The following is a 17979-nucleotide window of genomic DNA, read 5'->3' as shown; positions in this document are numbered from 1 at the left end:
GGCATGCAGCTCATGTCCTGGGAATGCTGAAGTTGCCATCCTGCAGTGTGGGGTTATGGACTGAACACCTGCACTATCGTCGTGGCATTCATGTGAAGCACCTCACAGACAGAACCTCCAGAGTCCCAGCCCATTCTGTCTCCTCAATCCAAATTGGGTTACGGTGACTCATTTCATGCAGATCCACCACAGCAATAGGTAGCACAGGGGGTGGAAGATGATGAAGAGGAGGTGAAAACCAAGCCACCCAGGATTCACAGCTACATGATTATGCTGGACAGCAGCTCATGCCAGGTCTCCAGTTCCCTCCCAATGCACCCAGCCCCCCCCCCCCCCACCCCCATGCCAGTGAAACGTGGGAGACAAGACCAGGCTACACAGGAGCACCCTCCAGAGATGCACGCAACAATGGCTCCATGCCAGGAGCCAGCTGTCATGGGATTTGGGCCATTAGTCCCATGACCTTTGCAGAACACAAAGCCAGCCATCTCCTGCAATCCTGGCGCTCAGGTGATGCCAAGAAAAACATGGGGATAGATGTTCATAGGGAATGCCACACCTCATCCGGAGTTTCCTAGATGTTGGGTGGGGTGAGGGATTGGGGGTATCTGAAAATCTGCTGATTTATGACCCTGTGGGAAGCACTCAGAAATAAGTACAGATGTCTGTTGGCAGAATGCGAAACAGAAAATGCTGCCTCCCATCAGCAATCTTCAATAAAAGATCTGTAGGCTGTACTCTGTCAAGAACTGTTCACTTCCACCTTTTAACAGCTGATCCTGACAGTTGCACCAGCTAAACAGTATACCTCACCCCCAGGTGCACGATTGGGGTAATTCCAAGAAACTCTCATCCACATCACTACTAGCTGACAAGCAGTAAATGGGGCCAATGGTGACTTGTGGACAGATTGCAGAATGCTTCCTGGATCACAAGGAAAGTTGAGGGAATCTATTTAAAGGTCTACAAGCAGCAGAAACAGCTTCTCCAGTTTTTCCAGTGAGGAAACTATTGCCAATGCCTTTCGATGGTGGAAATGTCTGGGAAATTCAACCCCTATGTCTCGTCGGGGATCACATTATGTTTCTCTGCTCCTTACTGCTCTAGGAGACAGTTGAGAAATGTTATTTAGTGCTCCATTACCCAGGTGAACTGAGAAGTGATAAAACTCAGCCAATCTGCTCAGGAAAGTCTAAAAAATCTGATGGTGGGATCTGAGTTCATGATGCTGATTGAAAAGCCAAAACACTACTGTGTGGCTCTTTTTACTCTTAAAATTAAGGAGATTGCTTTTGTTCTTTTCCTTTCTTCATGTTGGATTATTTACAACTGAAAGCATTGACTTTTGTAAGAAAATATATATTGTAAAGCTATATTAATTTTACTTACAATTTAATTGCACATATTGTTATATCACTTACTTTGATACTGAAAGTTTGCACGTGTGCATAAAAGACTGTAGCTTACCTTTAGAGAGAAAAATACACTGTGACTGAAGTATCTTATTTACTTTCACTTAATCTGAACCACAACAGAATTGAGACTTAAGACGTTTGAGTGTGGAAAATAAAACAGTAGAAGAAGTACTGCCCAATTATTGTCCCAGAAAGATTGCAATGCCATTACTGGAAGAAAGCACTCTCCTTGGAGACCTCTCATTAAACATACCTGTCATAATTATAGGTAAGTTCCCCTCTACTATTTTGTTACAAATATTTATGATCATTATGAATCCCAGTACAAGTAACATTCAGAAGTAACTGGGCACAGGTGCGAGTATATATATAGGATAGGATTATTTTTAATCTGCCATGCAGTAGTTTAACACCAGCACTGCTGTTATTTAATGGCCTTCATGTTAAGAGATCAGTTAGAATACCTGAGTTTCTTGGTCACCATATTGAGGACATCTAACCTAATTTAGCACGTATGCCATTGTTGCTGCAATTTCTTTTAAAGTGCTCCAACTGTGAAAAATTATCTGGTCATTTATCTCATTTCTCTTTGTAGGACCTTGCTATGTGCAGATTGGCTCTGCATTTTCCCACATCAGTAACTGTGCTTAAGTAATTCATTAGCTGTGACTCTTTTGAAGGTGTGAAAGATACTATCTAAGTGCATAGGTCCATAGGTGTCAGCCTTGGTTCAGTGGTAGCACTTTCAACTGAGCCAGAATTTTGTGGGTTTTCAATCCAATCCAGAGCACTTGATCTAGTCATTGCAGAACTGAGGGACTGCTGCACTGTCAGACGTGCTGTCCTTCAGGTGAAATGTTAAATGGAGGCCCGTCTGTCCTCTCAGGTAAAAAATCCCATGGCTCAATTGGAAGAACAGGAAGGTTGTTAATATATTGGTATGTACAAATTGGTTTCTGTATTTTCTTATATTACAACAGTGGTGAGCACCGCAGCCTCACAGCTCCAGTGACCCGGGTTCAATTCTGGGTACTGCCTGTGTGGAGTTTGCAAGTTCTCCCTGTGTCTGCGTGGGTTTCCTCCGGGTGCTCCGGTTTCCTCCCACCGCCAAAGACTTGCAGGTTGATAGGTAAATTGGCCATTATAAATTGCCCCTAGTATAGGAAGGTGGTAGGGAAATATAGGGACAGGTGGGGATGTGGTAGGAATATGGGATTAGTGTAGGATTAGTATAAAATGGGTGGTTGATGGTCGGCACAGACTTGGTGGGCCGAAGGGCCTGTTTCAGTGCTGTATCTCTAAAACTAAAACTAAAAACTAAAACTAAAACAGTGACGACACTTCAAAATTACTTAATTGGCTGTAAAGTGCAATCAGATGTCTTGAGGTTGCAAAGGTGCTATATTCCTTTTAGTAGAGGTAGTGGCGTGTCACTTTTGCTTACTGTTTCTTGTTATCTGAGGAGGGAGAATAAGTTAACTTTTGTATCGTTGTTGCCACTAACAATAAGTTATTAATAAACTTGCTGTATAGCTTATAATCTAAACCATTCTCTGACAGACTCTTTATTCTATCACTTTTCAATCAGTCAGATCATGTGAGAGCTTGTGCTCCTTCTGGAGAAACAACAAAAAGCTTACTACATGGTTTACTCCTGTTAATCCAATAAGCTAAATATAGTAACAAGGGCCTCTGTCTGACCCTCCAGGCAATGCTGCAGTGCCAGATATTGCAGGGTGTAATTTTAACCCAAATCACCTGGCCGGAAAATGATGTCAATGGAAATTTAAATCAATGGAAATTAAAATTAGGTGGGGTGCACAATGGATGGTCAAGCTGAACCAGTCAGATTCGTGTTAAGCAGGTTCGGTATTCCCAGAAACAGGATTATTGTATGGTTCAAAAAAAAATAGAAGCATAAATTACAATGACATGATTCTCTACAAGGATTCTGTGGGAATCATTATTAAACATAGCAGGTTCCTCAGGGGTAATTTTGACTTTGGGTGATAGTACAAACATAGACTTCAACACAAATGAAAATCATGAGATATAGAGTTATACAGCACAGAAACAGGCCCTTCGGCCCATCGAGTCTTTGCCTGGCATCAAGCACCTATCCTAATCCCATTTTCTAGCACTTGGCCCATAGCCTTGTATGTTATGGCGTTTCAAGTGCTCATCTAAATACTTCTTAAAGGTTGTGAGGGTTCCTGCCTCTACCACCCCTTCAGGCAGTGTGTTCCAGATTCCAACCACCCTCTGGGTGAAAACTTTTTTCCTTAAATCCCCTCTAAACCTCCTGTCCCTACCTTAAATCTATGTCCCCTGGTTATTGACCCCTCCGCTAAGGGAAAAAGTCTCTTCCTATCTAACCTATCAATGCCCCTCATAATTTTATAATGGGTTGTTAATTCGTGAAAGGACTAATTTTGCACAATCACCCGAAGACAAATGACCAACTTGGAGTTTGTTTTCAGATCCAGATTACTGAATATTCACTGTATAACGTATTGACTTATGGGCCAGAATTTTACACCCTCCCCAAAGAGCAGGAAGGTGGTGGGGTGAGGGGCGCGTAAAATGGAGCGGGTGGCTCGGGGGCCCTTCCCGACCCAATCTCGCCTCCACCACCACTTTACACAGGGTGGCAGTGGCAAAACACGGCCCGCCCGCCCCGGGCCAATCAAGGCCTGCCTCCACAGGAATTTTAACCTTGGCAGGCGGGTGTCCCAGGCCCAAGAAAAGCCACCTGACAAAAGCAAGCAGCTCTCTGACGGACTGGGGGAGGGGAGGCCTCCTAATCAAGCACCCTGTGCCTGATGGAGGGCCGCCCCCGCTGCCCCAACCACCCCCAACACGCCCCCGTCCCCCCAATCAACCACCCTTGCCTCGTCGGGGCCTGACCGATCACTCCCGATGAGGCAACAAAACTTTACCTTAGTTCGCAGGATTTCCCGACATCATCTTCTGTAAGCTCGGCTGCAGTCCCAGCAGTGGCCATGCTCCCGGTGATTGGCCGGCAGCTCTATTAGGCAGGACTTCCTGCCGCAAGTGGGTGGAAGTCCCACAGAGCACTTAAAGGCTGGGGCCTGCAAAATGCGGGTCAGATTCCCAGGCCAGGCGGAAGCGGGTTCGCCACCGACTTTTCAGTCGGTGCATAGCTCCCGTCTGCCAAGGGTAAAATCCCGGCCATAATTTCACTGCTCTAATTTGTTGATGAACTGATTTTTTTTATCCCTTATGATGGTAGACAATCTGTGTACTTGGCAATTTCTTAACTAGTTGAAAATAAGCCACACTAAACACTTCCTATATTTTTGTTCTTCTATTGCATTGAACATTTGTTCCTACCAGGTTTTTTCACTCTTCTAATTGAAGTAGGATTTTTAGGATCACAATTTTGGTTACTGTACTCATTCTCATAGCCGAGAAAACATTTCAAATGGACAGTTACTTACCTCTGCCAAAAGGGGATAATCATTACCATTTGTATTAAAGTCAATTTCAAAGTTGTGAGTTATAGCATCTTAAGTGCTCCATTTATTTTAGGCTGAAACAGTGGTGCTTACTCCCTACTTTGCTCCACCAGGACATAATCAGCTCATCAGATTGACTCGAGGCATTGTTACCATGTTACCACATTAGATCAAACTAGAACAGGAGTGTTATCTGCGTAGTAATTGAAGGAGTGAATAAAACAATCCATATTAAAGCAGTAGAGCTACATACACAGCCACTGCTTTAAATTGATAATGCAAATGGATAATGTGTATGAAATACAGAACCTCCAAGATTTCATATTAACTTGGTACAAGACTAAGCCCAATCGGTGGCACAGTGGTGCCGTGGTTAGCACCACAGCCTCACAGCTCCAGTAACCCAGGTTCAGTTCTGGGTACTGCCTGTGCGGAGTTTGCAAGTTCTCCTTGTGACCATGTGGGTTTCCTCCCACATGCCAAAGACTTGTGGGTTGATAGGTAAATTGGGCATTGTAAATTGCCCCTAGTGTAGGTAGGTGGTATGAGAGTTGAAGGAAGGTGGGGATGTGAGAGGGAAATGGGGTTAATGTAGGATTAGTATAAATGGGTGGTTGATGGTCAGCACAGACTCATTGGGCCAAAGGGCCTGTTTCAGTGCTGTATCTCTCTATGACTATCTGCATGAGCTAATGAAGTTAGTGTTTGTTCAATTGTTTTCACCTTTTGGTCAGATGACAACTCCAGAAAATAACCAGCTACATCAATGGTCTAAATTCATTAGCTTTTTAAATGATACCCAATCTTGAAGCTGTCTCACATGCACTGTTATGTTCCAGTCATGGGATGCACTTGCTTGAATTACTGTAAATTCTTGGGTTGAAAATGTTTCTTGGAAATCAGTCAAACCTAGATTCAAAATGGGAAAGGAATATTAACTATCGAGTCAAATGTAAAGACTGGCTTGATATTTTAAATATAACTGTTGGCTTAAACTCTGTTATTATCAGACGTTTACACTGGCCATTGCATATTGCGTGTAAATCACGTTTGTATGAATGTACTCACTATAAGCAGTGGGGATTGTATTAACATTTATTTTAAATGGATTAAACCTGGATTACATGAAAGGTTTAATTGTTCCTGCAGTTATACCACAAATATAAATTTTTAGGTTTATATTTTTATTGTTGATTTCATTCTCTAATTTAACATTTGAGTTATTAAAACTGTCATATTATTTGAAGTTGTAGATCTGGAAGTTTTATGGGGTCATTTTAACTTAACCTGCCTGGCACAGCTCCTGTTTCACAATTTGTGTAATTTCACCTTCCATTGATTTTGATGGAGAGTAAAATCACACAAAGTATAAAACGGGTGGCTTACCCGCACTGGTCGATTACCATCCATGGGGCAGCTTAAATTAACAAGATCCCAATTTTTTTAATACTTGTTTTTAGAAACATTATGTTAATATAACAATGTTGCTAAAATTGTTAATCCAGGAAATGGTCCCTCTGGGATGTGTCTTTCCTACCTGCTCTCTGGACATAGACCATACATGGCTCCAGGGACTGTACATCCAAACCCAATCCTTCATAACAAGCTGGAAGAAGGAAGGCATTTTTCTGTTGTGGATCAGGTCAGTGTGTTGACAGCATTTTGTATTTATGCATTCAATGTTGTTTATTGTTTTACTTATTATTCATAAGTTTGGTCTTAATTTAAAGAGCTTATCAAATGTACAAAAGTACAATCTTTTAACTCTGTAAACTCTGCCCATAGGCCAGCTAAACTGTTCCCCTCTACATCTTCCTCCACTTGTGAATAAAGCCCTTGTCATCCATGAGCTTATTGTGGAGAATCACATTGGCATTATGGCCTTGACGGAGACATAATTGAGGAGTGATGACACCTTTCTCCTTAATAAAGCTTTCCGGCCTGGCTATACCTTCCACCACTTGCCTCGCTTAAACTGAGGCAACAGTTCTGTAGCCCTTGGGCTGAATTTTACCAGCTGACCGCCGATCTTGGCGGCGAGCTTCAAAAATGGTGGTACGCACGCATGGGATTTACTCCGCATTTACATGGCTGGGGCGGACCCCCGCCCACCTGATGACATGGGAGAGGATGGGCGGTCCAACCCCGGCAACGGCGTCCAGCGTCATTGCGCAGAGGCCAATGCTATTTTTAAAGGGCTTCCAGCCCTTCAATGTAATTTAAATTTTTAACGTTACATGAGTGTTAAAAATTAAATAAAGTTATCCCCACCCTCTCCCACCATCATCCCCCCCCCCACAATTGCTGTCAAATTTGTTACTTGCTCTCTCCCCCACAAAAAACTTACCTTGTGCTCCCGACCTCCCCACTCCACCCACCAAAGTTAATAAACTATGAACTTTACCCTTTCTTACCACTCCCTAGACTAATTGAAAATGTTTAACCCCGCTCCCCCCACTTGCCCTGAAAACTTACCTGCTCCCCCCTCCCAACCAGTGTTCCACCTCAGACCTCCGAACAGAGATCCGAAGGCGCAGGACTGCCGGCTGCTGCCACCAATATGGAACCGGGACTGACGGCGGGAGTGGGTAAGTATTTAATTCATTAGTTTAAATACATTAACATATTCAAATTGTAATGCCACCGCTGGGTGGCAGAGGGCCGCCACAAGGCCTTGCCATCACCAGAAATGTGGGGCAGGGCCTTCCTGGCATCGAGGCCCGTGCTGGACCTCTCCCGGAGCCATTTTCCGGGCCCCCCCGCTATGATCCCCGACATCAGGGGGCCAGTAAAATCTAGCCCCTTATCTCGAAATCACAGCTTGGTCTGTTCCCCTGCTCCTCCGGCAACGTCTCTTCCTTTAGGTATCTCACCTTGTCCCACCCTTCACAGCTCATATTTAAAATCCTTGTTCTGTACTGCCCACCCAAATATCACTCCAAAGTTCTCACTGAGATCTCTTTTCTTGCCTCTGCACTGAGTGACTTCTCATCTTTGGTAATTTTAACCTCTGTCTGAACTCTTCTTGTTCTCTCTCCTCTGAGTGTACTGCCTTTCTTTCCTTCCTAGATTTCTCCCCTCATAAAAACTTCCCTACCCATGTACAAGGCCACCTTTTCGATCTTGCCATCTCATGCAGCCTTACTATTCCTATCATTACTGTCATTAATAAGGCAATCCCTGAACATTTCGTGAATTGTTCCCTATCCACATTCCCCTCTACCCCCGCAAACCCACTTTTGTGTCCGATGCTGGAAAAAGCTCTCCGTTACCTCTGCACTCTCAATTCTCAGCTATCTAACCTTTTAATTCATCATACCATCTGGGCAGCTAGTGATTTGCTAAATCATACCCATCTCCACCACCTTTGATGCCCTTGGCCTCACTAGATCTATTACTCTTTACCACCCTAATCATTCCTCTTGGCATACCCCTCATCTCCACTCTCTTCAGTCCAAGGAACACAGATTTGAAGGTCTTTGGTTTGTAACCATTCATCACCAGATCTGGCTGGACCACTTAAAGCATTATTGGGCTATATTTTCCATCATTAAAACTGCCCACTATTCAAAGATCATCCAGGGAGACAAAGTTAAAACCTGGCTTCTCTCCACCACTAACCCTCCTCTGCCTCCTCCACACTCACCTCCAATGATAAGTGCAATGAGATGGACTGTTTTTGTTACAAAGATCAAGACCAACTGATCCATTGCCTCTGCTGCTTCCCTCCCTTTCCCTAGCCCACTGGCCCTAACTTCCTCTAAGGTTTTCCCTTGCCCTAACCCTGAATTTGCATGTTTCTCTAGTTTCTCTCCTATCTCCCTTCATGCTCTGTCTGAGCTCATCTGGTCAATGAGACCTACCTCTTTCTCCCTATTTCTATTAAACTGTTGACCATTCAACGTCCCTTCCTGGTTCCTATGTTAGCTAACATTATTAATGGTTCTCTCTGCTCAGGTACTGTCCCCCTCTCCTTTTAAGTCTACTGTCATCACCCCTCTCCTCAGAAAAAAACAACCCTTGACCCCCCTGTTCTTGAAAACTACCACTCCATCTTAAACCTCCCTTTCCTCTCTAAAGTCCTTGCAAGTGTTGCCTTCCAAATCCATGCCCATCTTTCTGAGAACTTGTTTGAATCCCTCCAGTCAGGTTTCCATCCCCATCATAGCACTGAAACCGCTCTTAGCAAAGTCACAAATGACATCCTATCTGACAGTGACAAAGATAAACTATCCCTCCTAGTCCTCCTTCACCTGTCTGCAGCCTTTCACATGGTTGACCATGAAATTCTGCTCCAAAGCGTTACCACCCTCATCCAGCTGGGTGGGACTACGCTTGCTTGTTTTTATTCTAATCTATCCTGTGTTACAATCAGGTGAGGAGGGGTTGCAAGGCTCCCCTCTTGTCCTACCCCTTGTTTGACAGCAACGGGGTTTATTCCTTTTTTAAACAGTGGATGTGCTTACCACTTCACTGAGTGCTTAACCTTTTACCTTTGTTGTGATCATAAAAGAACCAATCGGACAAGTTTTCTTGAGTTTAAATAAGAAAGAAGTTAGTTTATTCTACTTAAAATCTAAACCCGTTCTAAATAAAATAATAAACTATGCTACAATTTCACTTACACACACACACACACACATACACACACGAGAATCACACTCACACACAAATAGTTTACAGAGTGATAAGGAGCGGTTTAGTTTGGATTAAAGGCCAGAACAAATAAGAATAATATACTGTCTATGGGGTCTGGTAATTCCATTGTCTTCCAGCTGAAGTTGTGATCTTGAAGCCTCTGGTTGGTAGAAGTGCACTTTATGGCTGGGCTAACTGGTTCAGGTTTGTCTTGGAGACAGAGTTGTAGGTGGCTGCCAAGGTCAAGTGAGGGTCGAAGGGCTTCCCTCTTTTTCCTCTCCTTGCTTGACCAAAACAGGTTTAATTCTTAATGTGCATGTACTGGCCAATTCAATAGGTGTTTGATTACTTACTTGCTATGATCATAACAAGAACCAAACAGGCAGGTTTCCTTGAGTTAACAAAGAAAGAGGTTAACTTTATTGTACCTACACCGAACTAATAAAAATAATAAACAATGCGCCAACTTTCACACACACACACACACACACACTCACACACACTCACACACACTGGAGGTTTACACACACACAAATAAGTTACTGAATGGGGAAAGGTAGATTGGTTGAGCTAGAGTCCATAGAAAAAGGGGGTATACAGGTTGTTGCATTTGGTGTTTCGGCTGGCTCCGAGCTGAATTCAGTTGTCCTGAGGGCTTTTAGTTTGAAAAGGTAGATGATTGGTTTGGTGGGTCTCTTGGAGACAGCGATGCAAATGATTTCCTCCAACGGGGTTTCTGATTGTAGCTGGCCTATCAACAGGCAGGATTTGAAAGCTTTCACGCTGCAATGGAGATAGAGAGAGACCCCCAACTTAGGGTCTGCAAATGTCAGAGTCCAGTTGCTTCTCCTGTCTCTGCTGCAGAAAGAGACAAGCTTAAAACCACAGATGGGTAGGGGCTTGTCACATGACAGTCACTCAGTCATTCAAACATAGCAGTTAGCAGTATTCCTCTATTGCTAAAAAGAACAATCAGTTCCTTTAAACTTCCTGGATCTTGGTTCTTGCTGGGATATGAGAAGACATTTCATCTCCTTCCTCAAAAGCATTGCAGTGTAGGATACAGTATTGTAAATTCAGTAGCCATCTTAAGCTGTCAGCAAAGTCATCCTTTTAGCTGGTCTTTTTTTAAAATGTCTTTTAAAAAATATAAATTGAGATCTCTAGTCAGTGGATTGCAGAAAATTATCATTCAACAAGGCACATTGTCGTAACACCTCCCCACCGCACGAAATTAAATGTGATAACAGGAACATTTCATTATGAGGTCACAAAGTAAAAAGAAACTATACACACACACACTCATCAGTCTCACAGTCATAGCCATGCTCTGGTTTAATTTTTTTATCCGGGATTGTTCACGATCACAATGGTGAACTTCAGCTGCTTTGACTGGGCTCTTATGCTCCAGCATACACCGAATTTCCCCATGTATTTCTACAATATCTTCTTTTTCCAGTTTCTCTGTATCATTAAATTACCCAAAAATTAGATTATTTACACGAGGGACCTTGATTCCCTAAAAAAAACTACCTACGATATTGTAAAAAACTGTAGACCTTTCCCTTTACCTTTAGTTACTTACCCAGCTATTTAGAGCTATTTCCTAACAACTGTTACTCACCAACCAATCACCTTGTAGCTTTCCTGTGACGTCACTGCTCACTTTGTTTTCAAACTCTGGCGCGCCTCGACTGCTCTCCCAGAAGGTAAGTGACTGGGCCTCGATCCTCGGGCTCAATTTATCGGCTCCGCTCCCGGCGTTTTCCCTGCAGGTCCGCTGCTCTTGCGGAAGGTAAGTGACCCTTGATGTTCCAAGGTGGCTTTGTAGGTTTTGCCATTAGAAGTGAAGCTGTTAGCTGATTACAAATTCATGAGGCATTGTCCTGGATTGAACCTCGTTAGACATGCATTTCCATTTTGATGTCCTGGAATGTGAGGTATTTCAATGCAAATTCTGGTGGCCATCTTGGCTGCCAGCTCTTTAAAAGTTAAATGTAGGATCCCAGCTCCTTAAAACCTACCTCTTTGACCAAGCTTTTGGTCTTCTGCTCTAATATTTCCTTATGTGGCTCAGTGTCTAATTTTGTTCCACCACACTCCTGTAAAATGCCTTAAAATGTTTCATCATATTAAAGGCACTGTATAATTGCAAGCTTATGTTGTTAATGCATACTTAATTTCTGCTTTGAAATGCTCAAGTAGCCTGGAATGTATAGCATCAGCAAAATCTTACATATAAAATACTTAATTACAAATCATTTTATGTATTAGAAATAAGACACTGTACTTGTGCAATGTTTTAAGAACTTTAGAAAAGAATACACACTACCTGTGTCAGTGTTAAATTTGTTAAGCATGGCAGTAGAGCACATTATCTAAATGTCCCATCGAGAGTTCTTGTCCACTGTTTTCCACCAAATTCATTCTCCGTCTGAATCATTGTACTTGGGAGCAGCACTATGGGGATGACAAGCGCTTCCTCATATAGAGTGAGAGAAAACCCAAAGGCCAGGACACATTTCTTTCTGGCTCGCCATAAAATCACTGGCAGCAACATGGAGCAGCTCTCTAGTCTATCTCTCAACAAAGGAAATGTGTGGGGCATGAGGACACTGTGGGCAAGTAAAATGTAATTAAATGTAAAAGGATATACAGCTATAAATGGTGTGCTGGTATGTAGCAAGAACCCTAATATCATTATAACTTTCCCTTTTACAGGATTTGGAATACTTATCAGAAGGTCTTGAAGGCAGGTCATCCAACCCTGTGGCACTGCTCTTTGACACTCTTCTTCACCCTGATGCAGATTTTAGGTTTGATTACCCATCAGTCCTACAGTGGAAATTAGAAAAACACAACAGCATTCCTCATATAGTGTTGGGGAAGGGCCCACCCGGAGGTGCATGGCATGTTAGTATCTTATTTCCTATGCATTATAATATTTTATAACATATATAATGATAATTAGATATACTAAAGTTACCATAATGATTGTGGAAGATAATTGCTTCGGTTCCAGTGGGTATATGGAATATAAGGGTAGATTTTATAAATTAACACTCCCAGCACAGAACGTCACACAACAGACACAGAAGTAGAGAGTGAGGCGGGTTTAGGAACAGAATTCCAGAGAGTAACTGTTATCAATAATGCGGCAGATGGAGAGAGACCCACAGGAGCTCAAAATTCGAAGAATGACAGCTTTGGGAAGTAAGCCTGGAGGTTTGTACAGAGATAGAGAAGACTGGATAGATTTGAAAATGAGGAAGAGGAATTGAATGAACTGGGGTGGGGGTGGAGGCGGGGGGGGGGGGGGGGTGGGGGGAGGAAGTCAGTGTTGGTTAATGAAGATGGAGGTGATGTCTAAACAAGAAGAGCATTTCAGTAATCAAGTCTGTGGAGGCGGTGGTGTAGTGGTAATGTCACTGGACTAGTAATCCAGCAGTCCAGGTTAATGCCCTGGGGACACAGGTTCAAATCCCACCACGGCAGCTGGTGGAATTTAAATTCAGTTAACAAAAATTCAGTCCATTACTGGAATTGAAAGCTAGGCTCAATAATGGTGCCATGAAACTATCAATTGCTGTAAAAACCCAACTGGTTCACTAATGTCCTGTAGGGAAGGATTTCTGCTGTCCTTACCTGGTCTGGCCTACATGTGACTCCAGACCCACAGTAATGTGGGGCGGCACAGTGGCGCAGTGGTTAGCACCGCAGCCTCACAGCTCCAGCGACCCGGGTTCAATTCTGGATACTACCTGTGTGGAGTTTGCAAGTTCTCCCTGTGTCTGCGTGGGTTTCCTCCGGGCGCTCCGGTTTCCTCCCACATGCCAAAGACTTGCAGGTTGACAGGTAAATTGGCTATTATAAATTGCCCCTAGTATAGGTAGGTGGTAGGGAAACAGGTGGGGATGTGGTAGGAATATGGAATTAGTGTAGGATTAGTATAAATGGGTGGTTGATGGTCAGCACAGACTCGGTGGGCCGAAGGGCCTGTTTCAGTGCTGTATCTCTAAACTAAACTAAACTAAACTCTAAAATGGCCTAGCAAGCCACTCAGTTTTCTACTGCATATATATGGGGATGGGCAACAAATGCTGGCCTTGCCAGCAACGCCCACATCCCATGTAAGAAATAAAAAAATAGCAATGATAAGGGTTTCATTCAGTGCCAGAAAGGGTAGTATTTCTAGTTTTATATTTGAATGTCTTGACAATGTTTCCTAACACCATATTTGTTTTTGCAAGAGCCTCATGGCATTGGTCGTAAACCTTCAATGATTTGTGATCTATAAATCTTCACCAGCTCCGCAATCTTGAGCACACAATGCTACTTGCTATATACATGCTTAGAGTTGCTCCTACCCAGTGCATCACTCAACATGGACTGCAGCAGTTCATGAAGGCAGCCCACCTTCTCAAGGGCAATTAGGGATGGGCAATAAATGCTGGTCTAGCCAGCGATGCCCACATCCTGTGAAAGAATAAAAATATGTATCTGTATGAACTGTTTCTAGTCGCCTTGCAGTGAAGTGCCTGAATAATTGCACCATGATTTTCTACAGTGGGTCATTGAAAATATTTGTTTCAAAAAAAATGCAGGCCTTTTATCCTAGCCCGCTCTGATTCTCTATCCTACACCTGTGTAGGGGCCCCAACAACCCCACTGCCTTGTGGGCGTCTCGGGAGAGACCAAGGCTAAGGGAGTAAACCCTAACAGAAAATCCGGAGCGGAACCCCGTAGGCGGTCATGTGTCACCTTTGGCATGTTTCCGGCAGTTCCTGCAGCCATACTGGTGCCAAACGTCGTGTCCTGCACTCCTTTGGACCCCACCAGAAAGGCCGAGAGGGGGGTTTTGACGACTGGGCAACTCTCAACCTCCATAAATTTGCCCAGGCATGCGCCATGGAGAGGTCACTCCATAGTCCACTGACCACCTCCAGGCGCGTATCCATTGTCTCTCGAGATAAGGAGGCCCAAAAGAAAGAAAGAAAGTGCTGGGAGCAACCCACTGGTTACCTCTGATGTTGATCCCACTGAAATATACAAGATAATCACCTCATTGTAATGCTAATGGTAGGTGGCTGCACCATTAGGGACACTTCTTGGGCATCTGCCAGTAAGGGGAAGCCAAGAATGTTAATATGGACTGTAGGAAAATGGCTGTTGAGGTGTTCATCAGCCCCCATTATAAGAGAGCTGAAAATTTGCCAGATAATTTTGAAGTCTTGTGGTTCAGACCCATACCTACAACCCCATGTAGGCCCCATAAACTGGCCTTTAATTCCCTTCTCCCAGTCACACCCCCTCTGACATGGCAGGCTATATTTTGGAGATGTGGAGGCTCTGACCCAATCATGGAAAGTGCTGAGAAAGGCAGGACTCAATGTATCCAGCCTAATTAATGCCCATTCTGTGGCATTCCCACTGGATTTAAGATGGAAATGTGCCAGAAGTGATGCAGAATATTGGCTCTCTGGTTCCCTTCAGTTTTTTTTTTGCATCTCTAAACAACAACTACTGTTTCCCACCTTTAATGGCTCCACTTGTAGGCCTTCTTCATCTATCAATATTTTTGGCTGTATTGTCCACTACTAAAAATCTTCCTTTGTCCTAAATATTTCACTTCTTTCATAACTCTGAACTCAACCTGTCTGCCAAAATTTCAATATTGCTCCCACACTTCTTTCCCATTCTACATACTAAGGCTTCTCCCTATATTTTTTGTGTAGAGATCAAGATTCATAGTATGGCCTCCTACTGTAACTCATTAATTCTAGGTTCTTCAAACTTTCAGTGTAACTCCTTCCCTCTCTCAGTATTCCCTTCCTCCTCCAACTTTCAGGCTTCTAAAACCCAAGCTTGCCATCACTTGATGAGTATTTTTATAATATAATTTATCTCTTAATTCTTTCAATCTGCACTATAGGTCTGACCCTTCATGTGGTCTCTCAATAAAAAAAATCTGTTACATGTTTTTAGGTAATGAAAGGGTCCATGCTAACGATTAGTTTGGACAACTGGATGGAGCTACCTGGATTGAAATTGAAAGACTGGACCAACAGTAAATGGAGGTATCTGGATTAGTAAAATCTCAGAAAATCTCTTGAAAGTATTACTTAAGATAATTTGGTACATGTGGAAGTGTATCCTTTGTAGGAAATGAAAACTTTGTCAATTGTTTACTCTTGTCTAGTAATGTGTAGTTAATTGAAAGGTTCTTCTGGGATCTGGATTCTCAGAATTCACTTATGCATAGTACTTCTCTTCAGAAATACTATTACAAAGAGAAAGCTAAGTGTAACTCAAATTGTTTAAAGCCTGATGAAACATATGTTTTGCTGTGTAACGATTGAGCATTAAATCAGAATGCACTTTAGGCATAGATATATTTCCCTGACGGTCCATGTCATCAGTAGGAAAGCCAGTCCCTCAAAACATTCTATCAATTGGTATTTAAAGGCAAACAATTTGAAAAGCCATCCGATTATATTTTGAGCTAAAATGGTGAGTTAAGGATCGGATAATTGCGAATGGGAGAGGTACGCCAGCCATTTGTAAGTAAGGCCTTTTGCCATGACGGTTGTTATTTGAAGTGCACCTGGAGTGTATTTTATTGTGGCTTGGGAGTGCTGTTGTATAAACTGAAAGCTTCGGGTGGGGGTGTACTAGGATTTGAATTGTTTTCCTTTTTCTTGCTTTAGTTGCTTGAGTTAACTTTAGAACAGGATGAGGATGGGGATTCACTTTGGAGTGAGGTTGAAATCTGGTGATTGATCAATGGAGAAAGACTGCTTTCCAGATTTTTTTCAGATTCAGTCACAGCCTGGGTATTTACCTGTACATATTGGACAATATCCAAGTTAGTTTGTTTGTAAAACCAATTTTCCTTGGGAAGGTATATTTCTTATGTGCAAGGTGAAGATAGAAGGGATGAAGCTAGTTATCAGGTTTCCATCTCCTTTATATTGCCTCACGATTCTGGAGCTTTCCTGGAGGGGGCAGGACCAATAATATCATGATAATTGAGGAGTTCCGAGCTACTTCCTTGAATCATAGAATGGTTACTGCACTGAAGGAGACTGTTTGGCCTGTTGTGTTCATGCCAGCTCTCTGCATGAGCAACTAAGCTAGTCCCACTCCCTCATCCTTTCCTGTAGCCTTGCAAATATTTTCTCTTCAGATAATTATCCAATTTCCTTTTGCAAACTATGATTGAATCGGCCTGCACTACCCTTTCAGGCATTGCATTCCGGATCCTAACCACTCACTGCACAAAACAGTTTTTCCTTCTGTCGCCTGTGGGTTCTTTTGCCAATCACTTTAAATCCTCTGGTCCTCTGGTTCTCGACCTGCCAATAGGAACAGGTCATCTCTATCTACTTCATCTATAGGGAAAACATTTGCTGTTCCTGAGCTGTAATCATTCTATGTTTCTATTCTTCTGATGCCACAGGCATTCTGACATTCCCAGAGCAGGGAGATACTGTGCTAAAATTTCGCTTGCCCCTTTTTTTGGGCACAGAGATCACAATGTTTTGACCTGCCTGTGCCGGTTCTGTTGAAGGTGGGCAGCATGCAAACTTGGTGCTCCCAACTCATTTAAAATCATAGAATTGTTACAGCACAGAAGGAGGCCATTCAGCCTGTCATGTCCTTGCCAGTGCTCTGCAAGACCAGCTCAGCTAGTCACAGTCCCCTGCCCTTTCCCGACCTTGCAAATCTTTTCTCTCCCGGTGTTTATCCAATTCCTTTTTGAAAGCCACAATTGAATTTGCCTTGACCACACTGTCAGTGCATTCCAGATCCCAACCACTTGCTGTGTTAAAAAAAAGTTTCTCCTGATGTTGCTCTTGGTTCTTTTGCCAATCATCTTAAATCGGTGTCCTCTTGTTCTTGATCCTTCCACCAATGGGAACAGCTTCTCCCTGTCTACTCTGTCCAGACCCCTCATGATTTTCAACACCTCTATCAAATTTCCTCTCAACCTTCTCTTCTCTCAGGAGAACAACCCAGCTTTTCCAATCTATCCACGTAACTGAAGTCCCTAATCCCTGAAACTATTCTTGTAAATCTTTTCTGCACCCTCTCTAAAGCCTTCACATCATTCCAGAATTGGATACAATACTCCAGTTGAGGCTGAACCAATGTTTCATAAGATTCATCATAACTTCCTTGCTTTTGTATTGTATGCCTCTGTTTATAAAGCCCAGAATCCCATATGCCTTTTTAAGCACTTTCTCAACCTGCCCTATAACCTTCAATGATTTGTGCACATATACCCCAGGTCTCTTCTGTTTTTGCAGCCCCTTTAGAGTTGTACCCTTTATTTTATATTGCCTCTCCTTGTTCTTCCGACCAAAATGTATTATTTCACACTTCTTAGCATTAAATTACATCTGCCACATGTCTGCCCATTGCTTAAGGTACTCCAACAGACTCAC

General features: G+C 43.0%; 1 protein-coding gene across 1 annotated transcript in view; it reads left to right on the top strand.

The window, feature by feature from the left end:
• Nucleotides 1-1607: 1607 nt before the first annotated feature.
• osgin2 (oxidative stress induced growth inhibitor family member 2) overlaps nt 1608-17979 on the top strand; it is a 52277-nt gene continuing 35905 nt past the window's right edge. The window contains exons 1-4 of the mRNA XM_068030841.1: nt 1608-1683; nt 6400-6536; nt 12254-12445; nt 15518-15609. Of these exons, the coding sequence (XP_067886942.1) occupies nt 1617-1683; nt 6400-6536; nt 12254-12445; nt 15518-15609 (488 nt within the window). The 5' untranslated portion in view covers nt 1608-1616. The remainder of the gene's footprint in view (nt 1684-6399; nt 6537-12253; nt 12446-15517; nt 15610-17979) is intronic.

This window comes from Heterodontus francisci, chromosome 5 (assembly GCF_036365525.1).
Source record: "Heterodontus francisci isolate sHetFra1 chromosome 5, sHetFra1.hap1, whole genome shotgun sequence".
NCBI lineage: Eukaryota > Metazoa > Chordata > Chondrichthyes > Heterodontiformes > Heterodontidae > Heterodontus > Heterodontus francisci.
Note: the sequence above shows the minus strand (reverse complement) of the source record. Positions and strands in the feature narration are given on the sequence as shown.